Source organism: Pan paniscus, chromosome 8, assembly GCF_029289425.2.
Source record: "Pan paniscus chromosome 8, NHGRI_mPanPan1-v2.0_pri, whole genome shotgun sequence".
Taxonomy (NCBI): domain Eukaryota; kingdom Metazoa; phylum Chordata; class Mammalia; order Primates; family Hominidae; genus Pan; species Pan paniscus.
This window is the reverse complement of record NC_073257.2, coordinates 44,135,122-44,157,069: the sequence shown is the minus strand read 5'-3', so window position 1 is coordinate 44,157,069 and position 21,948 is coordinate 44,135,122. Positions and strand designations below refer to the sequence as shown.

General features: G+C 32.3%; 1 protein-coding gene across 11 annotated transcripts in view; it reads right to left on the bottom strand.

Moving 5' to 3' along the window:
* ZEB1 (zinc finger E-box binding homeobox 1) overlaps positions 1-21,948 on the bottom strand; it is a 209,934-nt gene that overhangs the window by 22,580 nt on the left and 165,406 nt on the right. For 8 of the 11 annotated variants that reach the window (XM_034930243.2, XM_034930233.3, XM_063607312.1 and 5 more), the window contains 2 exons: positions 10,830-10,892; positions 4,161-4,322 (listed from right to left, as the gene is read on the bottom strand). Coding sequence is in view for 4 of the 11 variants with exons in the window: in XM_034930237.3 (XP_034786128.1) it covers positions 4,161-4,322; positions 10,830-10,892 (225 nt within the window). In the remaining 7 variants the exon portion in view is untranslated. The remainder of the gene's footprint in view (positions 1-4,160; positions 4,323-10,829; positions 10,893-21,948) is intronic. The other 3 variants (XM_057298838.1, XM_057298841.2, XM_057298840.2) reach the window with 1 other exon arrangement.

Here is a 21,948-nt window from a genome sequence, read left to right as displayed (position 1 = left end):
AATGGAAACCATAGTGAGCAGGAGTAGCTAAAATGAGATAAACTCTTAAATCCAGTAAACAAAACAGTATAAGGGGACAAAGAAGGTCATTAAAGAATGACAAAGGAATCAATTCAGTAAGAGGATATAACAATTCTTAACATATATGTACCCAAGATTGGAGTACCTGGCTATATAAAGGAAATATTATTAGAGCTAAAGGGAGAGACAGATTCTAATACAATAATAGTTAGGGACTTCAACACCCCTATTAGCATTAGACAGATCATGTAGAAAGACACTTAACAAAGAAACACTGAATTTAAACTGCATTTTATACCGAATGGATGTGAGACACTTACAGAACATTTTAACCAACTACTAAAGGATACATATTCTTGTCATCAACACACAGAACATACTCTAGGATAGACTGTATGTTGGGACCCATGACAAGTCTCAAACAAATTTTTAAAAATCAAAATCATATCAAGTAGCTTTTAGACCACAAAGTAATACAACTACAGATTTTAATAATAAGAGGAACTTTGGAAACTCTACACACACATGAAAATTAAACAACATGCTTCTGAATAACCACTGGGTCAAGGAAGAAATAAGGAGGAAAATTTAAAATTTCTTTAAATGAAATTAAAATTAAAATTTCTTTAAATGAAAATCAAAACAGAACATATCAAAACCTATGAAATATAGCAAAAGCACTAAGAGGAAGTATATAGCAATAAATACCTAAAACAAAAAATAGAAACATTTCAAATAATCTAACAACGTGCCTCAAGAACTTAGAAAAGCAAGAACAAAGCAAACCCTGAATTAGGATTTAAGAAGGAAAGAAATAATAACAATCAGAACAAAATCAATGAAATGAAGACTAAAAAACAACACAAATAACAAAACAAAAAGTTGGTTTTTTTGAAAAGGTAACAAAACTGATAAACCACTAGCTAGACTAAGAAAAGAACAGAGAAGATGCAAATAAAAAATGAAAAAGAAGACTAACAAATGATACCACAGAAATACAAAAGAGACAATTATGAACAACTATACATGAAAAAACTGAAAAACCTAGAGGATATGGATAAATTCCTAGACACAGCCTACCAAGATTAAATTAGAAAGAAATAGAAAACCTGAACAGACCAATAATGAGTAATGAGATTGAATCCATAATGAATATTTCAAGTCCGGGACTGAAAGGGTTCACTGCTGAATTCTACCAAACTGTCAAAGAAGAGCTAACACTAGTTCTCCTCAAACTATTCCAAAAAATTGAAGAGAAGGGAATTCTCCCTACTTCATTCTATAAGTCCATCACTATCTTGATACCAAAACCAGAGAAAGATGAAACAAAAAAAGGAAAACTATCCAGGTCAATATCCCTGATGACAACAGATGCAAAATCCTCAAAAAAATATTCACAAACTAAATCTAACAGCACGTCAAAAAGATAATGCAATATGATCAAGTGGGATTTATCCCAGGGATGCAAAGATGGTTCACCTCCATATAATAAAGGACATATATGACAGAACCACAGCATACTGCATGGAACAAGCTGACAGACTTCCCTCTAAGAAGTGTAATCAGAAAAGGATTTCCACTCCTTCACCACTCCTATTCAACACAGTATTGGAAGTCCTAGCCAGAGCAATTGGGCAAGAGAAAGAAATAAAAGCCATCCAATTTGGAAAAGAAGTCAAATAGTCTCTCTTTGCAGACTATATGATCTAATATCTAGAAAAACCTAAAGACACAACCAAAAAACTGCAATCTGCTAAATAAACTGAAAGTTGCAGGATACAAAACTCAACATAAAAATCAGCAGTGTTTCTGTACACCAATAATGAACTAGACGAGAAATAAATCAAGAAGACCATCTCATTTATAGTAGCTACAAAAAAGTAAAATACCTAGGGATAAATTTACCCAAGGAGGTGAAAGACCTCTCCAAGGAAAACTACAAAATATTGATGAAAGAAATTGAAGAAGACACAAGTAAATGGAAAGACATCCCATGCTCATGGATCAGAAGAATTAACATCATTAAAATGATCACATTGCCCAGAGCAATCTACAGATTCAATCCAATCCCTATCAAAATATCTATGTCATTTTTCACAGAAGCAGAAAAAACAATCCTAAAACTTTTACGGAACCACAAAAGACCAATATAGCCAAAGCAATCCTGAGCAAAAAGAACAAAGCTGGAGACATCGCACTACCCGACTTCAAAATATAATACAAGGTACAGTAAGGAAAACAGCATGGCATTAGTATAAAACAGACACACAGACCAGTGGAAGAGAACAGAGAACCCAGAATAAAATCCACATTATTAACAGCCATTTGATTTCGACAAGGCACCAAAAACATACACCAGGAAAAGGACACACTCTCCAATAAATGGTGCTGGGAAAACTGAATATTAACATGTGAAGAATGAAACTGGACTCCTATTTCTCACCACATACAAAAATCAACTCAAGATCAATGAGAGACTTAAACATAAGACACAACACCATAAAACTAGAAGAAAACATACAGAAAACACTCAGGACATTTGGGTAGGCAAAGACTTTATTGCTAAGACCTCCAAAGCACAGGCAGCAAAAACAAAAATAGACAAATGTGAACTATATTAAACTAAAAAGCTTTTGCTCAGCAAAGGAAACAACAGAGTGAATATCTGCAAATTACTCATCTGACAAGGGACTAATATGAAGAATACACAAACTATTCAACAGATTTAAAAAACCCAAATAATCCTATTGAAAAGTGGGCAAAGGATATGAATAAACATTTCTTAAAAGAAGACATACAAATAGCCACAGATATACAAAAAAATGCTCACCATCACTAATCATTAGAGAAATGCAAATCAAAACCACAATAATATATCATTTCATCCCAGTTAGTATTGCTATTAAAGACAAAAACTAATGAATGCTGGTGAAGATGTGGAGAAAAGGGAACTCTCATACATTCTTGGTGGGAATGAAAATTAGGACAGCCACTGTGAAAATACTACGGAGATTTCTCAAAAAAAACTAAAAATAGAACTATTATATGATCCAGCAATTCCACTACTGGGTATTTATCCAAAGGAAGTCGGTATATCAAAGAGATGCCTGGATCTTCATGCTTATTACAGTACTATTCACAATAGCAAAGATATGGAATCAACCTCAGTGTACATCAATGGATGAAGCAAATGTGGCATATACACACGAATGAATACTATTTGGTTATAAAAAGGGATAAATATGTAAACAAATGTCGCTGATATGACAGAATACTTCAAAATGCTTTATTAGCATTTAATTAAATTACATTAAATATCTGAAAGTAATGAATAACAAAATCAACAACTTATTCTATAATTCAAACTAATTCAGAATGGTAGTTCCTCAATTTTTAGATCATACTGTATGGACCTGACAAACTTTAAAAGGTTTAACCTTTATTAGAACTACATAATGGATTTCTTTAGGTTTCATTGTTTCCTTTCAGTGAGGCTTTTTGAAAGCCTTTTGTCACATAAAAATTTTACGTAAATACATATATATTTTTAAATTTTGTATTTCCCTTTCATTTCTTTGATAACCTAGTTTCTTCTGGTGAAACAATAACATAGTCTTTTCCTCCCAAACTGCATCACAGCCTATTTCTTCTCAGGAGAGTCTGAACACATTTTTATTGCATTTTCCACACTCTGTACGCTGACGATTCATATCAGAGTGGACTAAGGCAGATTCAGAAAAACCACTGTTTCCAAATTAGTATGTTCTGGTATAAAGCAGACAACCGTATTTTTATTTATTAAAAGAATGGTGGGAAAGAATCCAAAGGGCAGTAAAGGTATAGTTCTCACTTCTACTGCCTGCTACCATGTAAGTAAATGGAATTTGATGTCCAGACACTGTTCTAAGCATTTCACATGCAGTGGCATTACTACCACAATACATGAGCAGCTAATAATTTATTACTGCATGGTCATCATAGTGTTCCATTAATAAAACAGATTACTCTCTATAGGCACCTGTAATAAAGTTTGGTCTTCAAGAATGTTCCCTACAGTAGAGCAGGTTCCCATAGTAGAATGGTAGAAAACAAGAATCCTTTAAAGAGGGAAAGAAACACAACTGTTAAGATCCATTTACCATTTTCATCATGACCACTGGCTTCTGGTGTGCCCTGCCTCTGGTCCTCTTCAGGTGCCTCAGGAAAAATGACAGCAGTGTCTTGTTGTTGTAGAAACTCTTCAACATTAGGATCATGGTTTTGCTCATTTTCTGCATCTGACTCGCATTCATCATCTTTTACTAAAAAAAATGCATACTTTTAAGACAGCAATCTCACCACTAAGTTATTACAAAGGTTTTCTAAATAAGAAATTATTTATCTTGAAAGAACATATGATTGTTCTTGAATCTGCAGAAAATATTTCTTGGAAATTAAAAATGAATTCCACTCATTTTGTTGTAATGTATTAAGATATATCTTTGCTTTATAAGTTTAAAATGCTATGAATGTGTGAAATTCTCACAGTATCCCTTTCAAATGTTAAAGTCATACTTCTATTGCATTTTACTAATAAAACACAGAGAAGGCAATATAGTTGACTGAATTCTTTCTCAATTAATGATAAAGCAAGAAAAAAACTTTAGTTCTCAAAGGTCACCTTCTTAGCAACCTATCATATCATAATATTTATTTAAAGTTGGACAATAGACAGCCCCTTATCTGTGGCTTCATTTTCCTTGGTTTCAACTGCAATATGAAATCAGGTGAATACAGTACAAGAAGAATAATTTGAGAGTGAGCGAGGGAGACCACATTCACATAAATTTATTAAAGCATATTGTTATAACCGTATTTTATTATAGTTCTTGTTGCAACTCTGTATAAAATTTATAAATTAAACTTTATCATATGTATGTATGTATAGGAAACAGTATAGTATATATAAGTATTTATTTAAGACACTCAATGGGGGACTCTTGGAATTTATCTCCCACAGATAATGTGGGGGGAGCTGTACTTTAAATCTGAATAATTCTCATATAAACCACTCTGACGTTCAGTTCAGTTATATGATTTCTTAGAAAATAGTTTTTAATAATTATCTATAGTAAGAAGGATTTCTAATAAGCATCAAAGGGTATCAAATCTATGAAAACTGTTTCTTAGCTACGCTAGTATTCATATAAAACAAGGATATTCTTTCTCTATTTCTGCCTCAGTAAATGTTTAACTGTGGGATTAAGGCAGAGGCAACTTTTCTTGAACTAGAAAGGCTTATGCTTTGAGAAGGTAGCCCAGAGTGCTGCCAAGTTTCTAAAGCATTATTGCTGCACTATGGTTTTCCTCCATTTCCTCCACTGGCTCCAGAGGAGGGTCTCTACTCCATGCTGGTAACTGCAATGCCTTAGTATGGCTCCCAAATGCCTCAGGGATGACTTCTTTATAGACTCTGACTGAACTGTCAGGTCTAAATTTGTAAAACAGCACTCCCCAGCAGGCTGAGGTTTGGCCAAATTAAAATGGGGATGTATGGGCATCTGTTTGTTTGATGGTTATTAAAACAATCTTGCTACATCTCCTGCACCGTAGCGGTAACCAAACTCATCAGGGTGACTGCTGTTTAAAACCTGAGAACCAATGACAGTAACAAATGGTGATCCTAATTTTTTTCCCCACTTTTCAATAGCTATCAATTATTTAGCATTTGCTATATACCAAGAACTGCATTATTTAGTTCATGTCAGTAGTTACCAAACTGGGATTATTGGATCCAGAGGTAAGCGAAGACTTTTAAAATGTAAGCTGGACTGTTGGGTTTAAAGGAATCAACTCCCGGATCCTCAACTTCCATGTAAACTCTTTCCTAGCATCCTTGAAAATTCTTCTCCCTGCTCTCCCTTTTATACAGTATACCTTGTTCTCACTTTCTTAAAAGAAAAAAAGAGAAAAGGCGTATTCCTCTAACCATCCATGACATGATTATGGTACACTGCTTGGAGTGTAAAGTCCTCCAGGGTGCCAAAGGAGTAAAGTTCAAAATACCGATTAGGGAAAGCCTTCTTTACTGACAAATCAAGGCAACAGAGAATCACTATAGGTTTTCTGGTCTTTCCTGTTTACATGAATTTCTATTAGGCATAAAGCACAACTGAAATGGGGGTATGCTGGTCCTGGTTGGGAAGCTGCAATTAACTATATAATATGGCCAGAGGGAGTGAGGGTAATTTTCCCTTAATGACCTCCCTATTATTTTAAAATTCATTGCTTTTCAGGAGACTGATAAGAGCAAAGCAAATAATATTCTCAAACATCATTCCTAGGATTTGTCATTAGGTAGAACAAAAAGCATTTCTGAAGAGCTAAAGCAGAACAAATCAGTGGCATTCTTTTCAAAGCAACTTCAATTTTTCAATTTAAACTAGATAAAAGTAAAAAATGAAATTAATATTTTATGTGATTTCTTACAGATTCCATGTAGAGTTTCTAAGATAGTTAAAATTATTTTTATCAAATTATATTATAAAATATTTATTTCAATTAAGCAATCTCCATCTTATATTTTCTACATCCTAATAAAAATTATAAGTGTGCTAGCTGTTGGAATAATGAGTTTTTAAATAGTATACACTTTTCAGAACTGCATGATCTGTATTTTATACATGAATTTTGCTACTTCAATAAATTCTAGCTTTCCTATACATTGATTGGGTCTAAATATACACATTTAGAGATAAAGATTTTTTTAACATACAAATTAGATTCGATCTACATAATCTTAATCTTGACTTTACTACTTAGTATTATTATAAGATGTATTTACTTATACTTTATGTTTTCTTCATTATTGATAATTTCTATTTTTTTTTTGAGAATGAGTTTCGCTCTTGTCGCCCAGGCTGGAGTGCAATGGCGCGATCTTGGCTCACTGCAACCTCCACCTCCTGGGTCCAAGCGATTCTCCCGCCTCAGCCTCCCGAGTAGCTGGGATTACAAGCGTGCATCACCATGCCTGGTTAACTTTTGTATTTTAAATATATCCTTCATACACTTCCTTATTGATGAGATTTTATAGAATTCCTCAAAATATGTATTGACACACTGAGTTCAAAAAACGAAAAAATGCTTTTTTTCCTGACAGAAAGTAAGTCTGACTTGGCTGGCTGGTGTGATGTTGATAACTGGCTTTGCTGGGTAGGTTATTGGAAATTTTCCAGAAATTGGGTGAACCAATAAGGTATTTCTCAAAATACAGTTCATCTAATAAAAGTGTTTTTCATGAAAAATATACTGATAAAAGATACTGAAATTAACATATTTCAGTTTCCTTAATCATTTCTGAATACATTAAACAAAGTGACTGTGAGAAGAAACATTTTAAAGCCCAAAACAGGTATCATTAGTCCTTTGATAAGTAACTATTGGTAAAGTCTTTCTGGTATACGTCCCAGAAAATGAGGGAATAGATGATTGTAATGACTGGGAAACAAAACTTTTTGCAAATTAGATGGCTTTAAATTTTTGTTTTCAACAAAATTGAAGAAATACTGACAGGACATTAAAATATTTTCATTGACAAATAACTTTTGACATTATAGCTGAAGATGCATAAAAACTGAGCAACTCAGTTATAACACAAAATTTTATTTCATCTTTTTATTTGAGAATAAAGGTACCTCAATGCTAAAAAAAAGAAACTGAATGATGAACACTTTTCCTTCTAGAAGTAATATTAAGCTATTACAATTAATTACTATTTATGAAGTAATTAATATATGTTTGCATAAAATTCTATAGTGTATATAGAATGGAAATATGAGCTCAAAAAGTAAATATTATGACACAACATTTCTTACTCTTAAAGAGCATTTTCATATTTTTAAAAAAGATAATAGGTATTAATATACTATGGATTTCATATGTAATAGTGATGTTAAAATGTCAATGTTTTACTATGCCAGAAATGAAATTGTAACTACTGACATTTAAAATGAAAAATTTTATATGTCCATTAAGAAATTTGTGAGACAGTATATAATCAGTTTACATCCTATAAAATTTATATAACAGTACCTCTTAGGGTTGTTGTAAGAATTAAATTAATTAATATAGTAATGTACTTATTAAGTAGGGTACCTAGTATGTAGTAAGTACTATGTAATTGTTAGCTATTTACACCTTAAAGAAGTCCTGCAAGGTGAACATCATAATTTTACAATTAAAATTTTTCCTCAATGAAAAAATTAGGGTCAGAAAAGCTCTTCTGAGATCACAGAGAGAAAATGTATTACTATTAGAGCAGACAAATTGGTATTAGGTGTCAGGTATAAAATCTGAGCTCTTTCCATTAAACTACACTCTATATCCATGAACCCACATTTACCAGGCCCAATTTCAAACTGAGACCAGAATTTCTGCAGTTTTTTAAAATTTAAAGTGTTGGGAAATGCACATCTTGAAAAGGTCAATTATAAAGCAAATGTCCTGGTCTTTAGATGATAAACTTATATATTTAAATATTAGGGAGATGAGCAAATATACACAGCATAAAAGGTAATTGGGTTTTCTTTAAATATGATAAAACTCAAAATTGACAAAGTATAGAATTAAATGACTATATACATGTATTTGAGAGAGCAAATATTTAATATAAACACTGAATATTTTTAAATCTATCTATCTATCTATCTATCTATCTATCTATCTATCTATCTATCTATCTATTTTTCCATCCTGAATAAAGTATCCTCAGGCTTCCTCTTATCTTTATCCTCCATGTTTGAAACTTTCTAAAATTATCAACTATATAAACAAAAAAAGGGACGCTCAGAAGGAACAAAGGATGTTTTCAATGAATTTTTTACTCTGATTACTGAGTTCAGACTATAGTTCCTTAACTTCACGAGCTGCAGAAGGAAGTCTGCTATAAAAAAGATCTGACAACATTCTGAACTAATGGTGGCGACTGCTGTACAATGCTTTTGCTCATTTTGTCAGCATATTATTCCCTAGAAGTCAAGGAAGTAACAAAAGCAAAGGCAGGACATCATTTTACAGTTTAACTGCTCAAAAGTCTCAAAAGTTAAATTTCCTTTTAAAGCTACACTCACTGGAGCTTTAACGGAAGTTTGCTTACTCCTAACTCCCCAATGTTCCAGGCGAATAATGCAGCAGGGATCATCATCGTGTACGTGGGGGAGATTTTACATTTCAGCAGCAACTTTTGTTAAACACAAATTTGAGAAGGTTACCCTGCCTTCCAGATGCAACTTTTTTGAGGAAATTTACATACTATTCAGTACTTCAAACTGAAAGAATTCATTTATTTTTATAGTGAAGAACAGCATGACAGATAAAATACTGTAAACCCGTGAGCATCTTTTTGGATAGCATTTTACCTAGAAGGGCAAGTTGTCTTCTGTAATTCTGGTAATATAAGTCATCAAAGTTTAACGATTCTAGGTAAAAGTAAATAGCGTACTCTTATGTTTATTAACACTACTGTATTACTACTAACAAATGTCCAGCTTAAATATTTTACATATTCTATAGCTTAGCATGGCAAATATTTGATAACAAGCATATCTGAATACACTATTCACGCAAGTTACACAGAACCAAGTTAGGGGCAAAACATAAAATCGCAGGCTATACGCACCACAAATTATCACATACTCCATTATTATTTAATTATTTTGGAATTCACTTTTAATAACAGCACAAAGATTTACTCTGTTTTACAGAAATGACTGATGAGTATAGGAGTGCTATTGTTTATATTACAGATAAAAATCTAATCTTGACACTTATTAGCCATGAACCATACCTCATCTTACCTAATGAAAGATAATTTGTAAGCCTTTATGGAATATTCCTAAAATGCACAGCAAAGTAAAAAAACAAATCTATAAATGATAACTCATAGAGAAGGAAAAAGAAAATGTAATTAAAACTATATGACAGAAATATCTAATTTATGGTTGAATATACAAAGTACAATTACACTACATTTAAGTATAATATTTTGAGGAAATGTTTTAAAAATCTGGAATGCATTTTTGAAGTTTACATTCTAACAGTTCTGGCTCTCTTAGGGAACACAATAAAAAGTGACTGGTAGTACTATACATAAGATCTGATTTAATTTTTCCACCTACTCTTTTGCTTCTTAAATCTGATCTGAATCCATTACAGAGGAATAGCCTTAAGTTTCAGGGAATATGTACTTTTTAGTCACCTAAAAGCAAATTTCCTTGTTTATTATAATTCAACTTCATTTTACTCTTTTTCAATCACAGAAAATTTAAGAAAAATTTTTGATTCTCGTTTGCTGTGACATGTTCACTCAACTCATTAATATTCATGATTCTCATCGGATTTATAGATAAATCCATGCTTTTTCTATTTTCTTCTGCTTTTTGTCTTGTGGGCAATTCAAAGCAGACCCAGGTAACTAATAACGAAACTCAAAAGTTAGATCTGCATTTCTCTAACTTTGGTCAAAAACTTGATAGAAGTTCAAATCATCATTCAAACACTTATTTTTTGGATTATCTGTAGGTTATACTTGTCATTCTTATAGAATGGAGAAATCTGCTACATAATATGAATCTGTAAGTTACTCTGTATTTAAGGAATATTTACTTCTTTTTATGTAGTGCACCATACGCCTAAGTACTTAAACATTTAAGGAAGGTAAGATAAAAGAGAAGGAAACGGACTAAATTCAGGACTCACAAATGCGAAATCAGTGACACAAAGACCTTCTTTTAAAGGCTATGGTATGAAAGAAAGTCGCAGCAGAGTACCTGTACATCCTGCTTCATCTGCCTGAGCTTCAGGCCCCAGGATTTCTTGCCCTTCCTTTCCTGCTGAAATCAAAGAAGAAATTAAAATAGATCTATAGTGTTCCTAATACAAACGAAAGACAAATGTTTAAAGTTTTGGATATCCCAATTACTCTGATCTGATCATTACACATTGTATACATGTATCAAAATATCACATGTACTCCCCAAATATATACAGCTATTATATATCAATAAAAGATTAAAAAAACAAATCCAGTTGTCACAAACATTTTAACTTCCCGAAATCTGAAAAGGAAACTTTCAGTACAGATTATATTTAATTTGGATTTTTTCCTTTTATAAATATGGTAATGTGTCCTTGAAAAGTAAAGCTGTTTAAAGAAATTAAGTGGACAGTCTTATCAAACTCACGAAGATATCTTAGAGAAGTAAAAGCAGTACAGATTTAGATATTCTGGAATTATAAATATTTTAGGATTATAAGCAAACTGGAATTTTAGTACTATTTTGGGAAAAGAGCTCTACCTATAGACGGTAGAATTATATATTTTTATTTCTTCTCTAAAGCACAAATTTCTATGTTCCAGGCACTGTGCTAGTAACTTACTTCTTTTAAGCTTTGTAACAACATATTTTATAAGTTAAAAAACTTGAGGCTTGGAGAAGTTAAATAACTTGCCCAAAGACATGCAGTTATTAGGTGGTAGAAATGAAATATAAATGCAGGTCTGATTGGCTCCAAAGCCCACTTTCCATCACACTCTTGCTCATTTAACTTGGGTACCAGAAAACTAGAAAGATGACTGGACCAAATATTACTGTGCCCAAAGTAAACACCTAAGGCATTATGCTTTTTATTTCACTTTATTTGTTATTCTAATTACTGATATGTAGTAATCAACAATATAGTGCTACTAACAAATATTTTTAGATATCTGTCATCTTCCCTTGCTACCTCTACATTTATAGTGGGCTATCATACAGCATAGGTTCAGAATATTTTGTATTATAAATAAATGCATACTTTTTGGACAAGCAAAAAGTATGTTTTATATTTTCAGGTACATTTTATTTATTATAATAGTGTATTAAGAACATGTGCATATATGAAAGGCATGAAGAAGTTAAAAACTGTTCTTTTTCTAACTAGTAGCAGAGTATATGTCATAATTATGATCAGAATACTTATACAGTCACACCGAAATAGTGTACTTATCTGCACCCTAATCAAATTGCACTATGTTAGTCAAAAGTCTTGATTGAGATTTCTCTTAGGTTTGATTGTTAAATTGAGAAATAGAGCACTAATCAAATAAAATCTTTGCATCCCATTATAGCATGTATTTCTTTTAAGTGCCTTGGATTATCACGTGGATTTATTCAGCAGATTTTCTTTACTCATTAACTTTCATACTAGTACATAAAGATGATCATATAGGAAAAACAGTTAAAATATGCACAAACCTCTTTAGATCAATGTAAAAAACACTGTTTTAAGTAGATGATGAGATTAACTTCTGCTGAAGTCTCATTTTACACTTTCCATCAGCAAAATGACAGTTTAAAAATTCTTGGTAAAGTGTTTACAAAGCTGTAGGATAAACACTAGTGTTTGCTAAGTGTCTGCAAACCTCTAGCACCCCCTTTTTCTCGCTTCAATGTGTCTCCTTAAACTAAAATAATAAACAGTATGCCAACTGGGTAATTATATGATGGTAATATAGTTACTGATTATTGTAAACCTATGTTCCTTATTCTTCTAAAATGAAAATCAAAACAGCCAGAGTTACTACCTCGTAAGATGGAATATGACATTGATATTAAAGGTAAAATGACATTTTTGGACAGTGCTAATTTTTCTACTTATAACTATTTTAGGAACTGCAATTTGATTAATTTATTTGTTTCTTCATTTCTTCATCCCCCCTTGGGATAAATTCTAGGCTCTTTAGATGAGTATTTAACATACTTCAGAATCTACTCCCAGACCTATTTCCCACAATTTAAAAACTAGAAGTATATTTTTTTCCCTCATTATTGAGGCTGGAGTTTTGGTTGAGCAACTAAGACCATGATGCCTAATGAAAACAGACAACATCCTAATATTGGCCTTTAGCACTGCAAAAAAATGCTGCCTTGGGATAGGCTCCTTTCTGCATCAGCCATGGACTAGCATGAGTGTGTCTGCAAACAGGCTGTGCTAAGTATTTTTCAAGCAGCAGTATCTCTCATGTGTTCTGATCTTACTTCTGGATTTAGGAATTAAAAGGGGAGTAAAGTAATAAAATCTACTTGTACATATTTTTTTTCCTGTAAGACGTAATAATGTCAACAGATTAACTGGTTAACATAAATGCAATTTTAAAAAGAACACTAAAATGCTCCTAAGGTTTTTGTTTATAGTATAAATTCTGAAGCAAATACGTAAGTGAGAAAAATGCCTGAGTAGTAAGACTTTGTTTTTTCAAAATGAAAAATAATGGAAAAAGGTGGGCTAAAAAATAAGTCATGAAATACTACTCAGCAATAAAAAAGAACAAACTATTGATACAAGCAACAGCTCAGATGAATTTCCAAGAATTTAGAGAATGAAAAAGTCAGTCTAAAAGGTTACATACTGTATGATTTCATTTATGTAACTTTCTTCAAATAACACAATTGTAAAGATGGAGATTAGTGGTTGCCAGGGGTAAGGAATGCAGCAAGGTAGAGGGACAGGGGTGAACATGTAATGGGAAACGAGAGCCTGTTAGTGACAGAACTGCTCTGTATCTTGACTGTATCAATGTCAATATGCTTGTTGTGACATTATATTATGTTACCATTGGAGGAAACTGGGTAAAGGGTACACAGGATTTCTCTGTATTATTTGTGAATCTATTATTATGTCAAAATAAAAAGTTTAATTTAAAAATAAGTCAAAGGCAAATATCTCAAATTTAGACCAAAAGAGCTTATGGCTTGTTCTTTTTAGTCATAAGATGAAATTCCTAGTAAATAAAAACAAGGATGGAAAATGTGATTCATTCTAATAAAAATCCAGAAGACTTACTATCATTTGCAGGATAACATAGTTTAAGCTGAAGGACTGATTATTTAGCATATGTGTTAAATTCAAAAACTTGTATTTTTTGAAATTCACACCCATGTGTTTCTAACCATTTCAAATATGTTCATGGGAATATCTTACTGCAACCTCTAAGAAGGCACAGTAAATGCCTAACTGAATCATATTTCCCTTTCCTGGTTTGTCTACTCCTCTTTGACACACATTCACACATGCCATGCACATTTATACCTGTATAGATACTCCTTGACTTATTATGAGGTTAAATATTGATAAACCCCGTTATAAATGGAAAATATCATGTCAAAATGCATTTAATACACTGGTCCTACTGAACAACACAGTTCAGCCTAGTCTACCTTAATGCTCAGGACAATTACAGTATCCTACAATTGGGCAAAATCATCTAACATGAAGCCCATTTTATAATAAAGTATTAAAATCTCATATAATTTATTGAACACTATATTGAAAATGAGAAACGATTACATGGGTCCTTGGAGTGTGGTTTCTATTGAATACATATTTCTTTCACACCACTGTAAAGTTGAAAAGTCTTAAGTCAATGTTGTAAGTTGGGGACCTTCTCTATACCTTTCCTGAAGTTGCTCCCTCTGCCTAGAAAGCCGTTACCCAGTCCAAATGAGTAACTTCCACAGATTTTTAAAAGGCCAATTCACATCTCTCTCATTCTGTAAGTCATCGCTGAGCCAGCTTTCTGCTATTCCTACCCTATTCCCTGCTAAGGGAAAACTATCAAAAAAGCGAATGCCAACAGATTCCTAAATTCAGACCTGAATGTGTTCAAACTTTAGAGATGAAATGTTTCACTGTATACTTTTCCAGATAGTTTCATTTTCCTGCTCCTGTATCTTCCAATTTATAATATGTATGTGAATATTTGGGGTGTAACTGTATAGCAAAGTTAAAACAAATACAACTCACAACCTCCATGAACACCCATTAACTTAGATAATGATTAAAAATATATACCTGAGGTCAGATCCAGTTAATATGGAGAATCCACAAACTGTTTATGTCTGCTACTGAATCTAGCTAATAAAACTTGAGAATGAAGGAAACGGTTACTTAAAGACTCTAAAGGGTAAGTCACAGCAGGTGGACTGGAGAAGATGACATGACAAGAATTCAGAGTAGCACAGGGTGATTCCCCTTACCTTTTTCTTTCTTCTTCTTTTTTTAAAAGGTACCCCTGGCCTGGATTCAAGGGAGCTTAAAACCTGAAAGTGAGCCCTGGGGCATGGCAGTGAAGGCTCTAGGAGAATCCTTATAGTTTAGGCTCAAGGAGCAGGAAAAGTCTTAAAGAAGAGAAAAATTGCCCTTTTCTCCTTCATTCTCTTGCATCCTAGCCTTCAAGGTAGTAGCAGAGATAATGATAACTGCAAGAATTTAAAACTTTGAGGGAGGGAAAACTTCCTCTCCAGTAGGAGGAGCTGTGGCCCTAAGAGTGTAATATAAACTCCACTGAGCTCTTTCTCTCCCTGTCTTCTTTCAGCTCTTCTACAGGCATAGATGCAGGAAGCATGTGGCAAAGTAGGGTAAATAAAGTCCCAGAGTTTTGGCTAGAGGACTGAAAAGCAGAGTCTCCAGGAACTCAAAGTACTGAGATCATGAAAGAGAGAGGCTCAGGAAAGTGACCTCATAAGGCTGTTTATGAACTCTTGGGTTTATGCTCAAACTTCTCATGTGTGAATCTGATCACAGACTGTGAGAAACTAAGTATAGACAGACAATTACCCATGTTCTAGATTGGACCCTGGGTGGTACATGAAGGACAGATCTGAACAGCATTTCAAAGGCTTTGAAAAGTGAACCAGTTGTGGAATCACAACCTATATACTGGCTGGAGACTGCATCCCAAATACAACTGGATAAATTGCCTGTTAAGCAAAAAATATCAAAATTCTCGATAGGATTTAAATAAGACGAAGTATTAGTCTTATTTAACTTATTAATCTCACAACATAATACTTGAAATATCCAGGATATAATCTCAAATTACTTGGCATGTGAAGAATCAGAAAAAGTCTCAAGTCACATAGGAAAAGATGATCAAAAAATGGCAACATTGGGAAAAAAAGATGTTAGAATTATTAAACTAAGACATTAAGACAACTATTATAAAAATGCTCCAAGAAGTAAGGGTAAACACTGTTGAAAAGAATGGAAAGATAGAATGTCTCAGCAAATGGAAGATATTTAAATAAAAACTAAAAGAAAATTTTAGAACTAAACATACAGTAACCAAAGTTTAAAAATCACTGGATGGGCTTAATAGTAAAATGGAGATAAGAGAGCAAAGACTGGTGAACTTGACAGTACATCAATGGAAACTATCCACTTTGAATAAGACAGAGTAAAAATATTTATTAAAAAATAAAGAGTCTCAAGATAATGCAGGACAATAATAAAATATCTAACTTTCATGTCACTGGAGTCCCAGAAGGAAAAGAGCTGTAGTGCAGAAAAAAAGCTGAATAATGTTTAAAAATTTCCCAAATTTAGTGAAAGACATAAACCAACAGATTTAAGAACTGAACCTCAAATAGTAACCTCCTAACCCCCCAAATCTAGGCTCGAACCCATCAATCAAACACTAGGCTCAAATCCATCAATCAAACTAGTTTAAAAAAATACTAAAAAGAGCCAGAGGAAATAATATATAATTATAGGGGATCAATGGACTACAGAGTTATAATCACAAATCACAGGTTCCATAAGAAAGTGGATCATGTTTAAAACAAAAAATATCTGTCAGCTCAAAATTCTAAATTCAATGAGAATATCCTTTTAAAAACGAAGGTAAAATAAAGACATTCTCAGATAAAAAGTATAGTTCATTGCTGGCAGATCTGTTCTAAAAGAATTACTAAAGGAAGACTGTCATAAAGAAGGTGAAATGAGGGACACTTGGAATGCTGGGAATAAAAGAAGAAGATAAATGATGTAGTACATATAAAAACTATAAAATAAAGGAGGGAGAATAACAAGACTTACATGAAAGATTTATACAATCCACTTGGCAGGGTAAAAGATTGATTCTAAATAGACTGTGAAAAGTTAGGATGTACATTCTAATCCATAGAGCAACCACTAAAAGAAATCTAAACAAAGATACATAGTCAAAACTAAATTAAAATGGAATACTAAAGAATATTCAAATGATCCAAAACAAGGCAGAAAAAGAGGACCAGAAGAGTGAAAATACAGAGAGAAAAACAAAAAACAAATAATAAAATGATAAACCCAAATCCAAACATAAAACATTTTATGAAATATAAATGGCCTAAACAAACCAATTAAGGGCAGAGATGATCAGAATAGACCAAAAATAATAAAAACAATCCCCATTAATATCCTATCTACAAAAATTTCTTCAATTATAATTACATAGTTTAAAAGTAAAAGGATAAAAAATTCTATCATGAAAAATTATATCATTAACCAGAAGAAAGCTAGCGTGATTATAGTAATATCAGACAAAGTAGACTTCAGTGATAAGAAAATTATCAGAGATCAAGAAAAACATTGCATAATGATAAGGGGGTCAATTTGCCAAGAAAACAGAGCAATCTTAAATGTGTATGCCTTTAACAACAGAGCTTTAAAATAAGCAAAGCAAAAATGAACAGAACAAAAAGTAGAGACAAATCTACAATATTCTTGCAGACTTCTAATACTCCTCTTGCATTAACTGACAGAACAAGTAGACAAAAAATTAGCAAGGATATAGAAGAACCAGGCAACATTAACAACTAGATCCAAATAACATTTATAGATTTATAGAACACACCCCAATGACGAAATTCACATTCTTTTCAAATGTACACAAAATATTCATGTAGACACACCACTTCCAAGATCATAAAACAAAACAAATTTTAAAGGATTGAAATTCTATAAAGTATGTTCTATGATCATAATGACCAGATGTCAATAGGAAAAAGATAAGAAAATCTCCAAAAACTGGAAATTAATAAACTGATTTAGAGAGAACCTATGGATCAAAAAGGGAAATAAAAAACATCAAAATCTGTGGAGTGTCCCTAAAACACTGTATAGAGGGGAAATTATAGCATTAAATGCTTGTGCTAGAAAAGAAGGTCTCAGATCAAAATTCTGAATTGTGTATTAAAACAACAGTAAATGAGGAGCAAAATAAACCCAAAGCAAGCAGAAAGAAGTAATAAAAATCAAAAAGCAATAAAATTAAAAAAAAACAGTGAGACAAAAAGCTGGTTCTTTGTAAAGATCAATGCAATGGACAAAACTGTAGTAGGATCAGTAAGCAAAAAAAAGAAGCCACAAATTGCTACTATCAGGAATGAAAAGAGAATACCACTGTAGAACCAGCAGATATTAGAAGGATATAAAGGAATGCTCTGAACAATTGTGTAAACATAAACCTAAAGAAGTGAAATAAGTAAATTCCTTGAAAATCAGACACTAAACACATCCAAGATGAATACAAAACCTGAATATTCCTGTAAATATTTTTAAATTGAATTAGAAAATCTTCCTCCCAAGCAAAACAAAACTCCAGGACCAACTTTCACTTGCAAATTTTATCAGATATTTAAAGAAGAAATAACACCAATTTAAATATTTTTTTTCAAGGCCAGGATTATTCTAATACCAAAACCATAGGACAATAGTACAAAGAAAATAAAAGAAAAAGAAAAAGAAAAAAAATTATAGACTAACATCCCTTATGAACATCGACACAAAAATCTTCAACAAAATATTAGCAATATACAAAAAGAAAATGATAAAGTGATGCTTTTCAGAGAATAAAGCCTGATTCAATATTTGAAATTGATTAGTGCATTCCTCCATATTCACAGATTAAAGAAGTAAAACCATATGATCATTTCAATTGATGCAGAAAAAGCATTTGAAAAAAAGCAACATTTATTCATGATGAAAACTTGCAGCGAACCAGGAATAGAAGGGAAGTTACTCAATTTGATAAAGCGTATCTACAAGAAACCTACAGAAAGGAGAAAGACTATGCTTTCTTCTCAAGATTAAGAAAAAGCCAAGAATGTCCATTATCACCACTCTTGATGTCTTGCAATAAGTCAATAAAAGAATTACAGGCATACACATTAGAAAGGAAGAAATAAAAATGTCCCTATTTGCAGAAAACAAGACTGTCTACATAGGGAATGAACTGGAAACCAAATTAAAAGAAAAAAACTTCAAGCCATTCACAGTTCTTATCTCCAAAGAAGAAATACATAGGTGTAAATTTAACAAACTATGTACATGATCTGTATTCTGAAATTATGAAACACTGATGTAAGAAAAAGAAAACCTAAATAAATGTAAACACACACCATGTTCATTAATTGGAAGACTCCTCAACACTTTAAGGAAGAAGTCAGTTCTCTCCAAATTGATCTGCATATTTAACACAAATCAAATCAAAATTTCAGCATGATTATTTTTAATATAAATAGATTATCTAAAATTTATATGAAAAGGCAAAGGAACTATAATAGCCAAAATGATTTTGAAAAATAAAATTAGAGAAATAACATCCTCCAATTTTAAGACTTACCATCAAGCTACAGTAATCAGGATTACGTGGTATTGGCAAAAGGATGGATGTACAGATCAACAGAACAGAACAAAGTCCAGAAACTGACCCACATAAATATAGACAATTTCTGACAAAATGCAAATATATTCAATAGAGAAAGAATAGTCTTTTCAACAAGCAGTATTGGAACAATTGGACATCCATATTGAAGAAATGAAACTTCACCTCAATCTAACATCTTATAAAAAATTAGGTCGAAATACAACAAGCCCTAATAAAAAGGTGAAGAAAACAAAGAGAAAATCCTGATGATCTGGAGTTAAGCAGAGTTCCTGCACAGGACACCAAGCATGATGAAAATCATGATCCATAAAAAGAAAAAGTGATAAACTAAATCTCAATTAAAACTTTTGTTCTGTGAAAGACTAGGATAAGAGAATGAAAAGACAAGCTACAGTAGTCTTTACTACAACTCTAAAGAACTCTCAAAATTTAATAAAATAAGTAACTCAACTAGAAAATACATGTATACATATGTAACAAACCTGCACATTGTGAACATGTACCCTAGAACTTAAAGTATAATTAAAAAAAGAAAAAAAAACACTACAGAAAAAAAAGAAAAGAAAATACACAAAAGGTGTTAAGCAGACACTTCACTGAAGAGGACATAATAAACACATGATAAAATGTTTAACTTCCTTAGCCATTAGGGGAATGCAAATGAAAACCAAACCTATTATGAAAACACACCTATTAGAATGGTTAAAGTAAAAAATATCTGATAAAACAAAATGCCTGTGGCCATGTAGAGAAAGTGGATCATCTCTTATTTATTACTGGTGGGATGGTACAACCACTCTGGAAAAGTTTGGCAGTTTCTTGAAACATTAAATATATACAACATATTATGCAGCAATCACACTTCTAAATATTTACCCTAGAGAAATGAAAACTTAACTTCACCCCCCAAAACCTGTATACTAATGTTTACAGCAACTTTACTCATAATCTCCGTAAATTGGAAACAACCCAAATGTCCTTCCACTAATGAATGGATAAACTGTGGCACACCCATACAATGAAATACTACTCATTAATAAAAAGGATCAAACTATTGATACATGCAACAACTTGAATACATCTGAGTGAAATAGAAATGTTTCATATTGTATGCTGAGTGACACAGATTATGTTTCATGTTGTATGATTTCATTTTTATAACATTCTCAAGAAGAGAAAATGATAGCAAAAGATCACGGTTGTCAGGATTTGTGGTAGAATGAAAATGTGACTAAAAAGGGGTAGCACGATAGTGCTCTGATGATGGAACTGTTCTGTGCCCTGATCGTCATGGTTGCTACATGAATACACTTATGTGTGTGTCTGTTTGTGTGTGTGTGTATTAAAGCTCAAATAAATGAATATCAAGTCAATTTTATAGTATGTTAATTAAAAAAATATTTCCTGAGGTCTTAACACTCAGAAAAAAAAAAGAAACTTACTTTTCTAGTTCTAGGTGCTGATTCTGTAAGTAGAAATCCAGAAGAATAGGAAGGAGTGTTTACAGATTTTTAAAACTATTTTAATGTTTTGGTCTCAGTTATTTGAAAGACCAACTGATAATAATACACAATAATGTTTTTGTATTTAATCAATCCACAAGTAGTACAGAAATCAGATCCAGAAATCTTATGAGTAGTTTTACTTTAGGAATAAAAAGAAATGAGGCAGTGGATAAGGGCAAACGCTTTAGAGTCAATTATTCCTAGGTGAAGACATTGGCTCTACTGGGTCCATGAGTAGACTCTGGGGAGTGATACAACTCAGTTAGTCCTTAGTTTCCACATGTATACGACTAGAACATTACATCATAGGATTGTTGTGAATACTGAGCTCTCGTTTAGCCCAATGCTTAGCACAGTGCAAATGGCCATTATTAGGGATTCTATAAATATACAAATTGTTTTGAGACTCTTAAAATTATCTTTATTACATGTAGAATTTGAAGATCATCTTGTCTGAAACATTTTCACCTCAAATTAATTCATTAAATTTTAAGAGCAGGGTATAAATGGATTGACAATTATAGGAATGATTTAGTTAATTAACTAATCCATTCATCCAATTCACTATTTGAGGATCCATCAGCCAGAAATTCTATAGATGTTGAAATACAAAATTGGAAAGACCACTAACATCAAAGAACAAAGGTTGGGGGAGAGAGAGACAGAGAATTACAACATCATTGCAAAAGTGCTGCAACAGAGATGTATGTCATTGGATTACACGATAACCTAATTACCACATTTTTTCTCTAAGTTGTTCTGAAGGAACTTATTTAACAAACAGTGACATATTCTTATACAATAGTGATAATGAGTAAAATAATCTAAGGAAATAACATTCAATTTCAGTCATCCGTGTACCCTCATTATCATTCCTTTTCTGTCAGCCAGCAAGAAAAAAATATTCATTTACCA